Source organism: Gossypium hirsutum, chromosome A11, assembly GCF_007990345.1.
Source record: "Gossypium hirsutum isolate 1008001.06 chromosome A11, Gossypium_hirsutum_v2.1, whole genome shotgun sequence".
Taxonomy (NCBI): domain Eukaryota; kingdom Viridiplantae; phylum Streptophyta; class Magnoliopsida; order Malvales; family Malvaceae; genus Gossypium; species Gossypium hirsutum.
Window position 1 is genome coordinate 3,281,308 of NC_053434.1, and position 20,977 is coordinate 3,302,284.

General features: G+C 33.3%; 3 protein-coding genes across 5 annotated transcripts; 1 reads left to right on the forward strand and 2 right to left on the reverse strand.

Moving 5' to 3' along the window:
• Positions 1-1,793: 1,793 nt before the first annotated feature.
• LOC121203199 (uncharacterized) lies at positions 1,794-5,628 on the reverse strand. Its single transcript, XM_041080600.1, has 3 exons — positions 5,458-5,628; positions 3,832-3,976; positions 1,794-3,402 (listed from the first exon to the last, which is right to left on the reverse strand). Exons 1-3 carry the CDS (start codon positions 5,593-5,595, stop codon positions 2,006-2,008), a joined length of 1,680 nt encoding a protein of 559 aa, XP_040936534.1. The 5' UTR covers positions 5,596-5,628; the 3' UTR covers positions 1,794-2,005.
• A 2,677-nt stretch (positions 5,629-8,305) lies between these two features.
• LOC107943563 (uncharacterized) lies at positions 8,306-13,460 on the forward strand. The gene is made up of 8 exons (XM_016877324.2): positions 8,306-8,582; positions 8,675-8,759; positions 9,216-9,257; positions 9,812-9,980; positions 10,708-10,760; positions 11,249-11,470; positions 12,635-12,681; positions 12,992-13,460. The coding sequence occupies exons 1-8, from the start codon at positions 8,368-8,370 to the stop codon at positions 13,044-13,046; spliced, it is 888 nt and encodes a 295-aa protein (XP_016732813.2). The 5' UTR covers positions 8,306-8,367; the 3' UTR covers positions 13,047-13,460.
• On the reverse strand, positions 13,440-20,429 carry LOC107943564 (uncharacterized). Of its 3 annotated transcripts, none has more exons than XM_016877325.2 (8): positions 20,181-20,429; positions 18,197-18,447; positions 15,771-18,057; positions 15,556-15,604; positions 15,218-15,465; positions 15,019-15,117; positions 14,128-14,341; positions 13,440-13,986 (listed from the first exon to the last, which is right to left on the reverse strand). In XM_016877325.2, the coding sequence occupies exons 2-8, from the start codon at positions 18,387-18,389 to the stop codon at positions 13,927-13,929; spliced, it is 3,150 nt and encodes a 1,049-aa protein (XP_016732814.1). In that variant the 5' UTR covers positions 18,390-18,447; positions 20,181-20,429; the 3' UTR covers positions 13,440-13,926. The 3 variants fall into 3 exon arrangements, with proteins under 3 accessions (XP_016732814.1, XP_016732815.1, XP_040936533.1); XM_016877326.2 differs by lacking the exon at positions 20,181-20,429 and adding an exon at positions 18,565-19,683; XM_041080599.1 differs by lacking the exon at positions 20,181-20,429 and having other exon boundaries at positions 18,309-18,447.
• Positions 20,430-20,977: the final 548 nt, after the last annotated feature.

The following is a 20,977-nucleotide window of genomic DNA, read 5'->3' on the forward strand; positions in this document are numbered from 1 at the left end:
TCCGAACTCCTAAAAAAAATTTGTAGCTCCACTTTATAATAAAAAAGAAAAAGAGAGTATGAAGTAATCACATAGTAGAAATAAAGAAAACAACCACAATTATATATATTCCATGTGATTAAACATATGCCACCAATCAATAATATTTCATAATACAGACACGGTTTATTCGATAAAAAAATAGGTTAAATAAATAGAATTATTATGTAAATATAATTCAGTTTAAAAAGTTATGAATGCGACTCAAATATGTAAGATTATTATTCCATATATAAGTATAGCTGAGTTATAATGTGGATGCATTTAAAAAAATTAATATATTAGAAATTCTATTGCATATGTATTAATGTCTCGTATTTTTCAGTTTTTATTCTCTAATTAAATTTTGTCTTTAGTTTCATACTTAAATTTAAACTTGGTAATTCATTACACATATTAGCTTTACAAGCTTTTAGAAAATTTTGTGTTTACGTTTTAAGAGTTTTTAGTTCGAGTTTCGAAATTTAGTTTTATCTTCATTTTTTATATTTTTCATTTTTCCTGTTTTAGTGAAATTATTTTTACCTGTAGTTTTTTTATCCTCTTTAGAAAGATTTTTTCACGTAAAATATTTGTATTTGATTTTTTCAATTTTTTCGTTATTTTACTTGTTCATTGCTTAAACCAGGTTTATCCCCAATAAATTGGTATCAAGAACTAATTCGATTTTCATAATCAACTCGTTCAGAAATGGCAACAACAAAGTTTAATATTATTAAGTTCGGATGATGACAATTCTGATTTAGGTTGATCTTAATAAGGTCATTACAGAGAAAAAGTCTGTAGACATGGATAAATCAGAATGGAATAAGTTAGATAAAAAAGCTTTATTCACAATTCAATTATGTCTAATAAATAATGTGTTGTAGGAAGTTTTGATGGAAAAAAAGACATTCACCTTATGGAAAAGGTTAGAAACCCTTTACGTGATCAAGTCTGCAGTTAATCGATTAGTGTTGAAACAACGGTTGTACACGTTCCGCATGAACGAAGGTGAGTACCTTAGAGATCACATTAGTCAATTTATTACTCTTTTAAAAGATTTAAAAAACGTTAAGGTTCAGATTGACGATGAAGAGTAGGTTATGCTATTATTATGCTCTTTACCCCGTTCGTACAAATCTTTTAGGGAGACTCTTATTTTTGGCAGAGACAATCTATCATTCAAGGATGTGAAAAGTTATCTATTGATCAAAGACAAACTCAACAATGAGTTTGGTTCGAATAGCAAGTTAGATAGGTAAGTCTCGATTTTCGTAGTTTCAAGGAAGCGAGACAAGAGATGTTATTATAAGAAGTTAGCTCACTTCAAGGCAGATTGTTACAAACTGTGATATAAAAGGGTTGTTGACAGCAACGAGAAAGGTTTAAGTTGTGCTAATTTAGTCAATGACAAGGGTGATAATTTTTTGTCGGTGTCAACAAGTGAAGACTTTAATATATAATAGATCCTTTTTTCACTCTAGAAATATATCCCATTACACACTGTTTTTATGTTTTAAGAATTCTTATTTTGAGATTTAATTTTATCTCTATATTTTGTACTATTCATTTTTCACTTCATTGTTGGACAATTTCTATTTGGAAGCAAAAAGTAAAGACTATATGATATATGAGTTACCGAAAGGGTATGTTGGAATCTAGAATTGATTTATACAAATGTTATTTTTACAACATTGCAATAAATAATTTCTACGCTTGCAACAATTATGACAAAGATTATCATTATTCTAAAATTGTCTATATGTACAAAGTAAAAAAATTGAATTCTATTTATTGAAGAGAATTTAATCCAAAAGAAGAGAGAATTCCCCTATGATTTACCTCAACGGTAAATCTCTGATGGTAGCCTCTTTTGATACCACTCATCACAGCAAAACAATTCAGACAAAACTGGTCAAAAGTTATACATACATACATACATACATATGTATATATATTGTGCTCTCCAATATAAAGATTCAATTCAAGACCCATCTCCAAAAACTTCTTCAATCATACTACATGTAGGTAGGAAGTCCATCTTGGTTTTCTGGCAAGTTGTATATCCAGAATCCCAAACTTTAGTATCACATGGTTCTGAAACATATCCATGGCTGCCACCATTGTTTAACCTGTTTGGGTTACCTTGCCGCTGATCACCGTTGTCAGCAGTCACTGGTGTTTCTTGTGATGCAGCCCCTGTATCAGAAGATGTGCACGAATCATCTTGGACCTCTAGTTTCTCGTGCTTTGCTTGCTCATCCTTGAGATTGTTTTCATAAAGCTGAGCCATGGGACCTTGGTTGCTAAACAGCTTACTGGAATACGTTTCTGAAACTTTGATATTGTCTGCAGCACTATCGAAATATATACTGTCATTATCACAAGTTTCATCAGCAGCATCCTCATCACAAACACACAATCTGCTTTCCTGATTCCGATGACAAGGGAAATCTCCTTGACATACAGGAGATTCGACAACAGAGTCTTCATCTTCGTCTGAGAAAACTTCATTGTTGTCAGAATCATCAGTTCCCTGCCACTCATCGTTATCACTATCGGTACTCACTGATTCACATCTGTTCTGAACTGACCTCTTCCACAGCATAAATACATTGAAGTAATAACTGACAATATCCATTTTGGTTCGATAAGGGAAAACCGAAGCAAGGTCTTTCCAGAAATTCTTCCCCATGGATACAGGATTAGAGAATACAACTTTGTGGAATAGCTGTTCCTCCTCTTCACTCCATTTATCAGCCACTACTTCACCCATCTCACAGAAACCAAGCTCGATAAACCTCTCATGCCCAAGCGATTCTCTAAGTTCTCCTCTCGCTTCCAATATGTGCTGTCTGACACACCTGACAGAATCCTTATCCTCACAATTGCAATCAGCTCTGCCACGTCCAACTTCGTCATAAGACACAGAAGACTCCAAAGCCGGCATTGGAATGATACAAGTTCCCATCAGTTCATTCTCATATCTACCAGCAGCAGTTTCAGATACATCAGTATCATAACAAATGTTTCTTGCAACCAGTGAATCTTCCCATTCTGGAATATCCACTTGGTAATTAGGTCCAACAAGAACCGGTTTCCTCGGAGGATATTGCAAAAGTATAGAATATATATCTTCCAAATGAGATATTGTCCTCATTGGGCGTTCAGGGTTAAAACATTCTCCAAATGAAGTGATGTGAAGTGGTTCTTCTGGCCAGGAGACCGCTTCACTGGCACTACAGGTGACCTGGGAAGAGTTGGCAATGCAGCCACGAACATTGATCTCAAAGTCATCAGCATGTCCAGGGTGTTCAGTATCAAAGGCATTTGCATGCTTCTCATCGCTATTAATATTAATGTTTGTGAATCTGCCCTCACCTTTGCCAATTACACATTACAATGCCGTAAGAAATAATTGAAAAGAATTACAGAAAGGAGAGAATAAATTTGACATATTTACAACTGAATCATTTACTACTTTGGTGTTACTTAAATACAATCACTGTTTCCAGAAGACACGTGAAATTGACTTGAGAGTAAATAGACAATGAATTCGATCCAGGCACACGAAATCAACATCTGGGAATAATTAAAAAGCATAGAGAACAGTGACACAAGATTGAATAGTCCATCGAATTTAGGAGCCAAAAAGAATTCATTTAAGTATGAATATAGTCTGTTTAATATCGGGTTTACATAATCTGTTACAATATAGATATCACCAGGAATAGGAATGTCAAGTTAACATGCCCAAATCACAGCCTCAGTGTCTCAAATTTAGTTTATTACAGGCTAGAAGTTATGTACCTGAACCATCGGAAATCAGGGCTTCAGAAAAAAAAGGTTCTGAAGATAAAACCTGCGGATCAGTATGTTCCACTTGTCTTGGTTGCTTGAATGAAACCTCAAACTCGTCCTTCTCAGCAAAAGGCCGCTTATGTACCATGTTGTACTGTACCAAAACATTGAAGTGATGAGAGAATAATAAAGTAAAAGAATTACTGACAAAATAAGCCAACTGTATGTTTGCACCAAGGAAGCCATGACCAAAAACAGATATTCAACGGCAATGACAATTGAAACAATAGCGACAACAACAGCCAGTAATTTCTTTTTCCGGCCAAACAGAGTCATTGACAGAAGTCAAATTACAACACAGTTTATAAAGATAGATGAACAGCGGGGGAAAACATCAGATCATGCTCACTATAACAAGCTTTACACGACTAATCAATCATTATTGTACTAAGATGAAATTACCGATATGTCATAGCACTAACAAATTTCGCTTGGATATATCCCTGCTCACTGTAAGTCATATCCTAATAATAATCTACACATCAAAACTATACGACTCGAAACTCATTAAAGTTGGATATAGTAAAAGAATGTCATAATCAACCAACACATTCTAGAGCCGAACTAGATATTGAACAATAACATGTTAGAAATGCACAAACAATACTAACAATCCAAAAACATAAGAGAAGCATAAAAGCCTAAACTAACAGCCATGTTACTTTTATAATTTCTATGACATAATACCATTAAGATTATAAATTCATGAAACAAGTTTTTTTGCTTTAACTATTATACATATGCACACACATATCTATATATGCATATATACATGTGTATATATATGTGTAGACATTTATGTCACTATTATTATTAAGAGAAAGGTGAGATAGGTAATTTAGGGTATCCTTTTAACAATTTGGGGTATCCTTTTAACAATTTTGTATTATTTAAAATTTACATGTGGGAATCTTATATTTGAAATTAACCAATATAAAAAAGTTATTTTAATACCTTAGGAAAAGGGGCCTTTCTTGAAATGATCGATCGGGTTACAATTGGGAAATTACGTCTTAATTAACAAGAAATAAAAGGATTAAGATTGCGATGTTAGATGCAAATTGACCTTCCCGTAAGTTAATTAAACGAAAAAACCAAAAGCCCCAAATTTCAGAAAAACCTAACCCTAGATCTTGAAATTGCAAAGAAATCTACAAAATTGACGCCGACACATGAACAAAAGAAACCTATTCCCAACATATTTAATTCTAAAGACGATCTACAGATCAAACAATCATTTTTACGAATCGAATGCTAGAAATAAAATGACCATTGAAAAATTGATTCTTTTAAAGAAATAATTTCAAATTAGAAACTGAAATACAGATCCACAAAAAGACATAGCGAAACTCAAAATCGAACTTTACAGATCGATAAATTATTAAAAAGAACAAGAAACCCTAAACCATAGAAACGATCTAAGAAACGAAAAAAGAAGAAGAGGAAGGTCGATAGAAAAATGAATCAAATCTAAGCATGATTAGAATAAACATAATGAAATAGAAACTACATGTATCGAGATCGAATTTAGGGATTTCGTTAAAAACGAAAAGAGGGGTAAATTTTAGGGTTTACCTTCGTTTTCTTTTGTTTTTTCGTAAACAGAAAATGGAAAAAGCCTGAAAAAAGGACACGTATCTGGTGATAATTACGAGGAGTGCCACACGAATAAAGAGAAAAAAATATTGAGAAAGGCTGGCTAATGGTATACATTTTGTTTGAATAAAGGGGGTTTATAAGCGGTTGGCGAACCAACAAAATTTGATTGGATAATCTATGGGACTAACTAATGGTGGGAAATTTTGGCAATTTGTTGACACCTACCCGCTTTCAATTTTTTTCGACTTTCCTTTATATGTTTTATTATTTTGGATACTAAACAACAAATATCAACTATCAAAACCACTTCTAAATTCAATTCCCAAAGTAAATTAGAGTGAACTCGTCAATCTTAAAATTTACTTATCAGTTGCATTCACTCTAAAATCATCTATCATATATTTTATCCAACAAAGCTAAATCCCATTAGAAATCTAGCAAAAATATAATTTACGATCTTAACTCGTATTTTCACAACACCTTTTTTGTAACGGGACCTAACTTAATTTTGTAAAATACTTAATTGAATCTAAACAATATTTAAACTTTGAAACGGTGAGATTTTTAATTTTCTGAACTGACAAATCTAAAAATATATAATCAAGTAAAATATATACTTAACATATATTTTTATAATTTTTAAATGGTTAAATTAAAATTTATTATTTTAAAAGGTTAAAATATAATCTTAGTATTACTAATTTAAAATTTTAGACTTAAATGAAAATTTATCATTGAAATATTTCAATAATAAGTACTGTAAATTAAAAACTACAGATAAAAAAATTACTTTTTCTAGTCTGTAATTACTTTTGAACTTATTTTTCTTCTCGATTAATTGGATACAAGTTAAAATTATAAATTGTTAGAAATTATCATATATTAATTAATTCCATTGATATCATATCTTAAATAAAAATATACCTATTAAAATATAATTCCCAAAAGAATTTAAAAGTATATGATATCAATTTTATATTATTATGTTATAAATAGTAAATTTTTTTATGTCTAGTGTATATATCGTATGCTTAATTTGTACATTGTACGAGTATGTAAACTAATATATTATATACTACAAATTTTTAAATTCTATGCTGATGTGAACAACTTATTTAATTGTGACTTGGCATACTCTTTTTATAACATGTGGACATATTTATATTATTGTGTTGTGAATAATAAATATTAGATTTTATTTTTTTAAACAATTTTATTTTTATTTAAAAAAATTAATATGCATCTAATATTAAGTACTGAAAATAATTTTTTAAATAAAAATAATTATTGAATAATATTGAATTAAAATTTTATTTAATGATAAATAATGACTTTATACATATTAATTTTACTTTAATGATAATTTTTAAAAAAGCGTAAATTATAAAGTCACACTTAAAAAAATTTTAATGATGTACTTAAAAACAATTTTTTTTCACATTTTGATAAATACATTGTAATATTTTTTTAATGATATATTATTTTAAATAACGGGTTGATTTTAAAAATACATTTATAATTAATAGTCGGTTGAAATTTTTTCCTAGGTATTTGTTATTAATACGTTATAAGATATATATATTTATATCTTATTTTAATTTTCAATGATGCATTTTTTTAATAGGAAAATATTAGCATTAAGCGAATACAATAAAATTAAACAATCCGATTAAAGATATCACTTTTAGACTCCCAAATCTCTTGAATAAAAATCGGGAAATTCTCAAAAAACATTAAGCCCAATAGATTATAATATACGTATTTTGCCATTTGATCAGTAATCATATTCTGATATATAGTAATGATGCATTTTTTTTTAAAAAAACTATCCATATTTTGATATAAAAAAATGAATTTAGTATTTTTTTTTAAAAATTAATGTGTTGCCTTAGCTTCACTTTTTTAAATACACAACATAAATAAATTTAACATACACTAGAAAAATAAATTTAAATTATACAGGATAAATTTAATTAAAATTTTTAAATATAAAAAATAAATCTAAAATATAATATATTTTAAGTTTAAGATAAATTTAATTATATTCAATATTTAAAATAGTTTTAGAATATTTTTATTTTAAAAAATTTAATTAAAATAAATTATATTTAAAATTAGAAAACACTTTTAATTAAGTTAATATAATTTAAACAATTCATTATTAAACTTTTATTATACTAAAATGTAAAACATTCCCTAACATAACATAACTTCAGATATATTTGCATTTAAAAAAATAACTTTATAGATATATTACAGTATTTTTTAAAAATTTTATATCGATATTTGCTTTTTTAGTTTCATATCGATTATACATTTAGTTTCTATTAGATTATGTTATATCTGGATTAAACCATCAACCTCGTGATTAAAGATGGGGTGAACAACTATCACACCACGTCTTATAGTTAAAATATATATTACTTTTAATTGTATCTTTGCTATTTAAAAAAAATAATGTTAATATTATTTACTATTAAAAAAAAGAAAATATTTATATTATATTTATTTATTAAATATTTCCAATTACTTTTAAAAAATATATCAAGTTTTATTAAATGACTCACATCATATATATACACTAAAGTAAGGTTTAGACATAAAATAAATATATTTATAATTTCATATTTACATATTTTTATTTTTTTCATATTAATATTTATCTTCCACGATCTCTATGCATGTAATATCTTTAAAGACAAATATATTATTTTCACATATTAAACCCGTTACCGAGACGTATGGCCCAGCCCATTGATGTTAAGGTGGGTCCAAATAGACCGATCTATATTAATATGGGCCTAAATTATAAGCAAATGATATAAGAAGGCTCAACTTTGTAACAAAGGCGGCACCGTCACGGAAACTGAAACCTCGACTGTAAAGATGGGAACTCCTGAGCCTAAACCACAAAGCTTAAGCTCAAGGTCTTCCCCGTTCCCACTATCATCGTCTTCGGAAAGGCTATGGAGGCCAGCTGCGCAACGAAACATGAGGAACCAGTGGTCGAAAATAGCGTCTTACCGCCAACAATGGCTTTCTTCTTCCTCTTCCGCTAGAACTCACGCCACTTCACTCGTCAACGTCTATTTATCTCAAAAGTGAATAAAACCCATATTTTGTTTTCCGAAATCATCGATTGTCTATCTCTTTTTGTTGTTAAATATTAGTTTATTCATCATTTTGATTTCAGATACATGCCTTTGATGGAGTTGGGAGCTCTAAAGGATATGCCAGATATTCGAAAAAAAGCTTCTTTTAAGTTATTTAAACAGCAAGTATGCTATTTATTTCATCTGAGTTTCATTCTTTCGCTCTTTCGTTTCCTTTTTCAGTTAAATTATGTTAATGGATGTTTCATTTTTAGTGAAAAATGAAAATGTCCTTGAAAGTACTTGCGAATATTAGCTGTAAAAGTACCCTAGAGTAGTCTGATTGTATTTTACCCCTCTACTTAAAAGATGGGCAAATTAATCCATGCTGGATCAAAAAGTAAATTGATCTTTCTATTAAAATTTATCCCTTTCTAGGTTTTCTGTATTCTATCAGCCATGTTAGTTTTTAATAATACAAATAGATGAAATTTTAAGAGAAAGATCAAATTGTATAATTGCAAGGCTTATTTTTTTCACAAAAAGGTTGAATTTCGAGCAAGCAAGATGTTAATCTCTTTTAAGTTCCATGTAAAATATGTTTTCTCATATATAATTGTACTAAATGAATATTTCTTTCAGGAGTTTCATGGCAGCAAACTTTTATCATCTTACAAGGATATGGTATGTACTTTTTACTTATGATCATTGGTGTTATTAACTTCCAAAGTTTCATTTTTCTTAAAGTTTATGTATTCGAAGTCTATCCTGATATAGATAGAGAAGTATGATCCTGAAAAGATTTTTCAAAGACAAGAAAATCTTGACAAAAATTGAACATACGTGGGTTGGATACATTTCCATATCCAACACTTACATCCAAATCTAGTAATATAGCTTATGACATTGCAAGTGCATCTCACAGTAATATAGTATGTCTAAACTTTCTTATGGTGGCTTGGATTTGATGAATCATGATAATATCTATAGGCTCCATCAGACACGCATGGTTATATGCATCTATGCTAAACTGCACTTGAACTTCATTATTGTATCAGTTCCATTAGTTAGATGTTTGGGTTTTGAAGGTTTCTTGACTGTGTCGGTTTATTAATTATAATTCTCAATCAACCATACTGATTGATCTTTTATTAGATTATCCATCGAAATGCCTTTATAGTCGTTCTCTATTAGTTAATTTGAAATATTTGTTTTTCATGTTAGTAAGTTCTCCACAGGTGGGGGTTGTTGTGAACATGGTGAATGCTAGTCAATCCATGAGATGTTATCTCAAAGGAGGCAATAGTAGTTCACTTGTCCACTTTTCAAGCTCAAGCGAGGATGTTAATGACACCGGTGATTGTGGTGGGGTTGCTGTCTTTGGATTTTGGTCGATATCTTCATTCGGTAAGACCTACGTTATTCTGTTTTTTCATTTTTCTTAAAATACTTGTATATGATATCCACATCTGATGCATATCCGGAAATGTGAATAGATACATGATCTTCCAAGGATCTTCTAAAGATATGAAAATCTTTAAAATAAGTATGAACACTCACTTGTTGGACACATATCCATAGCTGACACTAACAACCAGGTCTAAGTAACATAGACTGGATCATCGTTTTTTCATCTTTTTTTACTTATCACGGCAAAAGGTTCTGCATATTATTTTTAGGAATTAATTCTTGAATCAAATTTAGACCAAGTTTTCAAACAATGGTAAAAGGTATCAAGAAATCAAAAGACCCCAACCTATGTTACTTAGATTCTTCATTTTTCTAAAGTAACTATGTTTGAAATTTGTGTCTGAAGCACATTTAGACATCAGAATGGGATTTGACTCTCCAAATAATAATAATCGGAAGGATACAAATCCATATATGGCACTCATCTCTGCATCCATCACTCATGCTAGCATCCGAATAACATAGACCCCAACAATCTTAGATTTGTAAATTTGTTGTAGCTAATTGTTTATACAATATTACTAGAATCATTCAGAATCATACACAATGAATTTTGTTAGTGAAATTGCAGGTTAAATTGATAATCTAAGACACTATGCGATATTATGTGCACGAGTTTATATGCATTTCATTTGGTTAATTATGTTCTTTGAATGATCCCCAGAAAAATTAGCTGAAGAGCTCATTCAGATGTTTAAGTTGGAACTAAGTTTGAAGGTAAATGGAATGTTCTTTAAGTGTTGTACCACACAACAGATCTATTATATTACTCCGACTCGGCTATGAGTGTTGGATTAGGGTATGCCATTGGCAGGGGTGTGATAAATATTTTCAAAGTTTTTTCATGTATTTGGAGGATCCTTTGAAGTCGTATTTCATATCCATGTGTTGGACATATGTATTAGACACAGTACAACAACAACAAAAATGAAGCGTTAAGCAACATAGTTGATATGTTTTATGGAATATGTTTCTATTTCTTGTTCTGAGTCTAAAATTTCTTTAGTGTACCTACTACCGATATCCAAATATTCAAGCATGAGCACGAAAATTGATATTTTGAAGATCTTCCAAATACAAGAAAAATTTAGTAAATAATTTGACATACCTAGGTTGAACAGATACTCATATTGGACACTCATTTTCAAAGTCCGAGTAACTAATGTTTCTATCTTTTATTCCTCTCATTCCCTCATTTTTTGCAGCGATTGCTTGTATTGGAGTTTCTGTCCATTAGTTGTGAAGTTTCACAAGGCAATCAGTTCTGCTGGTCTGATGAGCTTTATCCTGGAGAATTTGGTGATCTCAAAGCATGCAACTTATATTCCGACGAAACTTTTGAACCACTCCGTCCACAATTGAATGATCGAAAATCTGATATGCCAACTTTACGAGGCAACCACCAGCCAGACCACGAAATCTTGCAGGTGCTATTACTCTTCATTGTTTTAAGTACTCATGTCCAACGCAACTTGGGGCATGTGTATAGCATATGACCTTTCAAGAATTTAATTGAACATACTCCATAACCCTTCCACACTCACTCCTGTCTGAGTAACACAGTTCATAATGAAACATACCAGAACATCCCAAATAGATCAGTGTCTATCTTCATGAACCTAGCTAAATTATCGATGTTCCTTTGTTGTAGATTTTGCATTTGGCATAATTGCTTCTGCATCTCGTAGCAAATTAGGGGCATTGTAATTTTCAACAGTTGCTAGAGGTTATGTTGTTCTGACTCTTCATTTTGCTTGAAGTGTTCATGTCCAACATATTATGACAAAAACACCAAAATACATGAAAAAAAAATTAAAAGGAAAAGAACATACCCGTCTTGGGTACATGCATGTATCCAACTCTAAAATCCTAGTCTAGAGTTATAAGGCACTACTATAAAATGAATCGGTGTCTACATTTCTGGGCATGAATTAACTGTATGATGACACAACAAATTTGAAGTTTCTGATCTTACCCTTTTTTTGGTATGCGCAAGTGAATTTGCAAAAACATTGAGATGTTACATACACAGATATATATAATTTGGATTCAGTTGTGTCAGATATGGGTATGCGTCTCGCATAGATATATTCATTTTTTTTAAATCCTGTATTTTGAGGGACATCCCTATGCTTATGTCTAGAACTGAAAACATAGGTTCTGGACACAGATTTCCTTAATCTGTATAACATTATGGATCAAAATCCTTAATCCAGAACTTGGGATTTAATAAGGGGGTTCTCTGATTAGATCATATATGTGCTTCTGCCATAGAATCAATTAAATTGCATTTGTATTAGTTATGATTGGATAGTGGTAGAGAAACTACATTCCAATATCAAGTAGGAGTATCTGAATTCACTTTCACATACACTAAAGGCTAGCACACAATGCCCATGTTACTCAGGTTCAAGTGTAAGCGCTGGACACATGTATATTTACTTCTTTGAAGAGTTTTCATGCATTTTATGAGTCATTGGAAGATCATATTTCAATGCTCTTGTATAGGGTTAAATGTTGATTATTAAATCTCATCCATAATTAAGTATTAAAGCTACCATGGATGCTAATAGTTATAGTTCTTTTTGCAGGTGTATATTACAACCTGGCTTGCAGAGGTGAACATAGATTTTCATAGGTAAATTATTGAATTTGAGAGTAAATTTTCCATTGTTATTCTTGCATACACTCTCCACTTGAACACACTACTTTAAGCATCTGGATTTAACACATATTCGCATACGGGGAAAATGATCCTCTAAGGATATTCTAAATACATGAAAAAGTCAAATAAAGTTGAACGGACTCATACCCTTATCCAGCACTTGCTCGTAAGTCCAAGCAGCATAGATTGTGGTTAAACTTGTGAACAAGATAGGTTGTGGTTAGATTGAGTAGCGAATTGATTCAGAAGTTTTGCTTATCTATTTTTTGTTTTTTACTTACAGGGTGGATGAAATAATTAAGGTGGTTGGCGAGGAAATTCATGTTTCTCTCTTGTAAATTGAATCTAAAGAAGATAATAGGCCCCGGAGGAATTATTCGTCATGGACATTGTTTGTCAAGTGCCACCAGACTTCATTTTGCGTCTGTGGTACATGTTCAACACTTACCGACATCAATATGGAGATATAATATTCATAGTTTCGCCACAGGCATGCCCCTGCTTCTAAAACATATTCATTTTCCCCAAATCATCAATCTCTGACTCGTGTTTGGGTCATGGTAATACATAAGTATCATGTATAATCTTCTAAAGTAAGGTTTTTAAAATATGCGTTAGAAGCACATCTTGAATATAATAGGGAACATGGTTGCTAATACGTGCTATGAGGTATATTTACTCTTTGACAGATATATTCGTTCTTTAGCTGTAATGCAAATTATGTCTAAAACTATTGAAATCATTATCCTGTATTCCAACATCAGAAAAGCTCAAACCCCTAGAAATTATGAGCCTTAAAGTTAAGTTTCTAGCCACGAAAAATTAGTGGAGTAGCTACAAGATCCCTTTAATTATGTACTAGATAAATGGTTTTGGTTCAGATCAGATCAGATAATTTCGGATCTTTAGTACATATTAAATTTCTCTAATGAGTTATGATGGTAGAACAAGGTTGGTTTTTTAAATATGAATCAAATCCCAAGCTCATTTGAGGTTACGGATTTCGGATCATTCAATAGTTCTCTTGAACTCATTGCACACACATATAATATCAGCAAGATCAGTTTTGCAGGCGGGATGGCATGCATTTCTTTCGGTGAAGAAGATTGTTCTTTGATTCCAGCTCGTTTGATACACCATACACACATGCATGCATGATCATACATACAACCGTGGGAAATCAAAATGCTTAATATGATCAGCAAGAAGACTAATTTCCTAGGGATTGACTTGCATCAATGGCCTACAATGTGGGAACATCCCTATGTGCTTCTGATCCTACAGTTTCATTTGTGTGCTTCAATTACGAGCAAAAGAAATTGGAGCATAGAATAGAAGCAGGAGGTGGGATAATAACGGTAGTTGACCCCCCAAAAAGGGGAAATCAGTAATTAATGATTAGAGTGAAAGACACTGTACCCTATCAGGGAGATTCCTAGGCATTGGTACTGCAAGAACGTATCTTTGCCCAAGGAATCTGTTAACTTTCGCAACAAAATTTGGGGATGATGATGTTCCAATCCATTCTGCTTGCCCCCGGCTATGGAACTTGGCAAAACGAGTGATGACTGAAACCTTCTCTTGATCCTGACATTCCAGTCTTAAGTCCAAGATTGAGGCTCTGTTGACCAGACTGCTTGAATAAAGAGCAAATATTAGAAGAGGAGACCATTGGCAACAAGAACTTACAGGTGCAGTCTAGCATAAACTTGACAACATTAGACATGACATAATCCAAGAAAATTACCCCCGAGCAAAATCAATCTTCTTACATAAAGCAAATCATCCAACCAATATCAAAATCTGAATTGATAAGACATGAGAAGGCCAGTCGTGACTGAATCTGGTAATATACTGAATTCAGGCAATCAATTTGTAACCTTCATATTTACTTTGTACGTAAAAGCGAGCAAAAGTAATAATAATAAAGAAGCAAATCAAAGCAAAAATCTCCTTCAAAATATATTAAACAATGCACCGGAATAGAATACCCTTTTCCCAAAGCTCACATAAAATGCCAAAATGCAACTTGATAGCAGTTTGCATCCTCCAAAGGATTAGTAAGTTCGTGCAGGTAAACTATTATACTATCCATGGGTATCTGAGAAGTATACCCTTCTGATTGGTTTTGCCCAGTTAAAAGCCAAATCAAACTCGTTAGTCATGCCAATAAACTAACCGATATATGACACCTTCACACCCACGAGACAACAAAATAATCAAACTGAATCTAAACGTTGAATTTCAAGATTCATATATTAAATGAGATACCATGCATAAAGGTATTGGTAAAAATCAATGCAAAGTTACCTTTGTAAACCATTTTCCAACATCTTTGCCCTGACGATAAACTCTTCTGCAGCCTTTAAGATGGATTGGTTTCGCTGCTCCCTAAGCTTTTCAGGGAGGCTTAAAGGAAAAAGAAAATAGTAAGATAGTATACTAACAATATTGATCCCCAGATGAGAGCCAGAAAAAGCGGGGTCAAGGATTCCAAAAATGTACTTACATGCTTCCACTGTGAGGAGGTACAGCTGTGTCACTTTCAGGTATATATGCTGTGCTGCATGCATCTCCTAAGACTGATCTGGCAACAAAATAGGCCAGAGTCTCATAGTTTTTGCTGGCATCTGCAGAAAGAACTACTCTTGGAGGAGCACAAATTAGTTGCTGCAAAAGCTGTGTTGTCAAAACAAGCCTTCTTTTTGATCCAGGCACTGGTGGCCAATCTTCAATCATTTCAGGTTCATTCTCAACCTGCAATTTAGACCATGTTTGTAAGCTGAGAACTTTCAGAGTTTTAAGAAGGAATAACAAACATTCAAATAAAGTTGACACTAAATGCACCTTCTCATTCAATCGATTTGCTGCATGAGCCCATTCCACTTCTGCCACACTGTGATGGGTAATTCGAAAAGATGAAAAAGGTGACAATAGTAAGAGAAGAAAGACTGGTTTTTTGCATTTTTGCAAATTATCATTTGGAATATTTTAGCACTTTGGATCATTGAAATCTAAAATATTAAAAGCAATGCAAGAAATGGCATATTTACTCCACTCACCTGATGTTTTGAGGCCTTTGAGAACCCTGTGTCACTTCTTTATGCCACGGTAAAAACTCAAATGTCATAATTTTGCGCTTCATTGCTCTCACAGTGACCAAATTCTGACTTGTGACATCAGGTGGCTGTGAGTGAGGGGAGATATACTCAGTTGCTACTGGCATAAACTTTGAGCTTTGCTGGGCTTTATCTAGTGGATTAGCATCAGCAGCAGCATTTAGCTGCTCACTTGAATGAACATGCAAACTGTCAGAAGACCGAGCACCAATGAATGCTTTTTCCGTACCATTCAAGGCAGTTTTCTGGGCATCATGTATGGGGAACATTTTCCCATTTTTAATTGCCCCATACTGATCAAACCAGGACAGAACCATCTGGAGACTGATCTGAGAGTGTTCACCCCTGATGTTAGCAGCTGAATTATTAGAATTGGAGAAATGCTGGGAATTATCCCGAAGAAATGCCAGTGTATTAGCAGATAACTGCGTCTCATGATTATCTCCGATGTTTGATAAACAGCTTAGCATTTTAGAGTCTCCAGAAGGAACTAAAGGATTATTAACCAGGCCATCTCTCATCAGACTATTTGATCCATAAGATAATTGTTCTGCACCTGGGGAACTTACCTGCTGAGAATCCAAACTAGAGTCTGCAGGTGGACCTTTGAATCTTTTAATACTCCTATTACTTGGATCAACCTCTATGTTTCTAACAGCCTGCACTTGATGCAACAATGAATGGTTCTGATGTTCAGCATTATTGGATCTTACAGAATGGCCAGAAGCTTCGATATCTCTTTGCATGCTTGCAGGATTTTGGCTGGCATTATTCTCTGGGACATCAGAATTGTCCATACTTAAAGGATTAGATTTCAGCAACGAGGCATCAGGCAAGTCGTTATCAGCCCCAGGCGATTGCTGTTTGCTGCCATCATTGACAATTGATGCTGGCAAGTTTCCTTTTAGAGGTTCGCAACAATGCATATCCGAACCACTCCATTGTTCCTGTACCCTTGTATCATTACTGGATGTTTCTGCTAGAGCAGACTGCATAAGAGCACTCCAACTTCCACTTTGCACTGAAGGAAATCCCCCTAAAGAGTCTGTACCATCCAACCCTGAACCTAGGTTGGTGCTCTTTCCCAAGATATCCCACATACTGTCATCTGAACCGAACAAAATCTTTTCTTCAGTTGGATCCAGTGTAGCCACACTCTGCACAGAGGAGACCTGAATTGCTGACTTCTCCAGGGGTGTTTGTGGAGGACTGCAATGCTCTTGCCTCCAAGGAGACTCCTGCATCACTGCATTTTTTGGCTCGATAACCATTTGCAGCAAGTTTTCTGAATGAAATATGCTATTTAAACCTTGAGCAGCCCCAAATACATTATTATCCTGATCACCCTGTCTAGAAACTGAAGTTCCATCTTGCAAGCCCACTTGATCTGAAAACATAGCATACTGACTATCCAGAAAGGAATAACCACTGGCTGGCACCTGCTGCATCAAAGGCTTATCCATTTGAACAGAAGAATATTGATATGGATTTCCCCTTGCACCACTGGTAGAAATCCCATAAAATGATTGATCAACTTGTTGAGGAACCAAACCCGTCAAACGCATGCGACCTTGCTCAGGGGAAAACATACCAGAGGATACCTGCACTGCTGGAGAGGCACCATGCTGCAGAAAATTTGCATTTGGTGTCATGTGCTCGGGATGCCAGGAATAATTTGAAGCATCATGGACAGGAACGCCATTGATTAGAGCTGGAGAAAGGCTATCTGATACCTGTTTAACAACAGAGGAAACCTGATTCGCAGAGCTCAACTGCCTTGCTTCTGGTAACTGAAACTGTGGCTTTGGAAGTTGGTGTTTCTGCAATTCTTGCAGTATTGCTTGTTGCTGTAACAACTGCATGTCAGTCATCCCTGATTGCTGACTCGACAAAGGTTGGACCAAGCCAGGATGCTTCCCACTAAATTGTTGTTGCCCCTCAATAAGATCATAATTTATGGGAGATCCAGTAGATTCCAACCTCAATGAATTTTTTTTATGAAAATTAGGGCCATTTCCTATTAGTGAATCAAGAAGTGATAAGCCTCTGTGCGCCATTTCCACTCCCAATAAATTTGTTTCATTGTGCCTTGCCTGGAAAGACTCGTGCCCTTGTGCATAAGCTTGATTTTGCAATTGACTTCTGGCAATTTCAGGCCTCAGATCTGATTGAGTGAAGTTCAGCTCGTGCTGCAGGCTTGAAGACTGGCCACTATGTCCTCTGTCAGACTCTGTTAATGCCAAAGGAAAATATAATAATGTCAAATGAACAGTAGAAACATGGAACAACCGTGGACTAAGATCTCAGTACAATAGTTGTGGTACCGAAGAGAGTAGAAACTAAAACAATCAATATGCCTCGATTATTACCTAACTGATGAACGCTTAAATTCTTCAAACTGGAAACAAGAGGCCCACCAGCTTGTCTCTGGTTTCCAACCCACAGATTGTTATTTAAGCCAGGCCAGGTACTATCAATTACCTGCGATTGATGTTGGCCACGGGACAAACTCTCTTGGCCAAGGAAATTATGGATCCTGTCTCCAACTTCGTTGCCAGGCATAGATAATCCAAGCCAAAAATATTCAGCAACTAAAATTTTGAGAGAAGAAAATTACCACCTACAAGAAATAAGAATTAAGATAAAGTTTTCGGATGCTTGGAATTCCATTACAGAACACATAATCATAGGAATCATTCATTTAATAAAATTGAAATTAGAAACTAAGCTCCTGTACATTTGAAATATTCACTCCACTTGCCACGTTTCAAAACTCAACCTTATCCTGCATGAATAAAACCAACATATTGTGTCTTCATGGCAGAAAAGATTAAAGCAACAATTTCACCTCTTCTCTTCATTTTGGAAGGGAATGCGTAGCGATGAGTATAAAAATGTCAAAAAAAGGCATCCAGCAAACAAATTAAATAGCAGCATGGCATAAAGTCAATAACTAATACGCTACAAATACAACTTATTCAATAAAACAATTCTCAAATTTCTTAAACCATACAACCTCTTCTTCTTCTTCTTCTTTTTCTTCCTTTTTTTTGCAAAAAGAGATAATTAATGTCTTCCATTTTCTTGTATGAAACTACTAAGACAAAAGGGGACGAAAATGTATTTCCTGTATGGAGCAAGGATGATCCAGGTAGAAGAAGCTCACTGAACCAAGAATCCACAGAACAGCTACCAATGTGAATAATCACACAAACTCGGTCGTATAAAACCTTCATTCCTTTTGCAATTAATATAAATTTAAATACAACATAAACTTATGAAGCTTGAAATTGTCCCCCAGTTAACTACTAAAAGTATAAAGTTCTTAAATAATTTTACTGCCACTCAGACATTCGCTAAACCACATTTTATTGCATTGTCAGAGCTTATTACAAGGTATCTCAACTCAGCCAAGGAAGCCGAATGAGAAAAGACAACAGTGGAAATAAACTGTTGTTAAGCACATTCCTGAATAGCCTAGACAAGAGCGCATAGCATTCTGACAGTAAATCTACTAAAAAGTGTTTGCTCCGAATTCATCTTAAGTTGCTAGTTGTCGCCTCCAATCTAACATTTAAAGCTTAGTATTTTTTCACTATTGCAATCTAATGGCACGATGTTTCTTTGTTTTCTAGTCAATTTATGGGGAATCCTCGTTGACCAACATGAAAAACAAGCTTCACATAGGTCAAAGTTGATTACAGGCAGAGTTCACTAAATCAAGATGTACATATGAGAACCGCAGTCTGGCAAACCAAATAAAGAAAGAAACTGACAACGTAAAGCTAGAAATAAAACCAAGGGAGCATCAGTCAAGATAAAAAGAAAAGGCAGCCACCAATTAACAGAAACAAACAAACATCAAAAACATCAAAGACTATCATAGCAAGCTCAAAGAACTCTTTTTTTTTTTTTGAAAGCTCAACTAACTCCAAAAACCATAAAAAGAAAAGGGGCATTCAAAAAGCAGCCAAAGCAACTACTAAATATGAATAGAAACGTATATCCACTATTAATGAGATAAACACTAACAAATTAGCGGTAAGAAACGGACTATCGTAACTTTTGTTCAATTTAAACTATGCAATTTGTTCAAAATAAAAACTCCCCAGCATCCTCTATTTTCTAGGCAACCAAACAGACATTAAAACTCAAAATTTACGTAATATCTAAAAACTGTAACCAATACAACAAAATATCGAAGCAATTGCCACTCCTATTAAACGAAAGTACAAATAACATAACTGCCTTGCCCTAGAATACCACAGCCCTAACAGAGATTCAATGCCTCGAGATGAGTTAAACAAACGAAGACATTATAGTTACTAGAGAAATATAGAGAAGTGGACTTACAGTAACGTAGTGAAGCCGTTGAACTTGAGCTTGAAAACTTGATCCTTGAAAAAGTGTCAAAAAAAAAGTTAGGGCTCGAAAACGAAAATGGATTTTTTTAGCCGAGACAGGGGAGACAAAGTGAATCAAATTAGTGCCATAGTTTCAAGGATCAGTAAGGTGTGAAGAGTGAAAATTGAGGTTTGGATCCGAAGGTAAGGTTTGGTGTATCGAAGCTGAAAGAGAGGTGGGGTTGAACAAAAATGGAGGAGATGGGAAAATAGTAATTGTAGTGAGGTTTACAAGGAATTTGGTGATCCTGCATGGAGAATCAGACACGTGGTGAATCAGTCGGTGATATGACGCCCATCATTCAGTATGTTTTTGACCGTCTGATATGCATAAAACTTTTCATCTCCTTTGTTTTAATAATTAGTTCCATTTCTATTTTACTGCACCGAGGTAGGTGTGTAACATTTAGGTAGACCTACTTTTTCATTCCTCTCTCTTCCCCACGTTCCCCCCCTTTTTCTTAGTTTTTTATTTTTAATTTTATTTTATACTATTATTTATGTTTTACTGAGTTCATCATCAACTCAATTATTAAATTGTCAAAATAAATATCTTCTCATAATAAAAAAAATGATATTATAATATTATTAGAGAGTATTTTAATTTTTTTTAATCTTTTTCACTTCAAAAACTCAATGAAAATATCTATATAGTAGAATTCAAATTACATCAATTACATCAATAAAACATTTTATGTACCACTCAAATAAAGAATTATTTTAATATTTTTAAATATTTTTATTTTA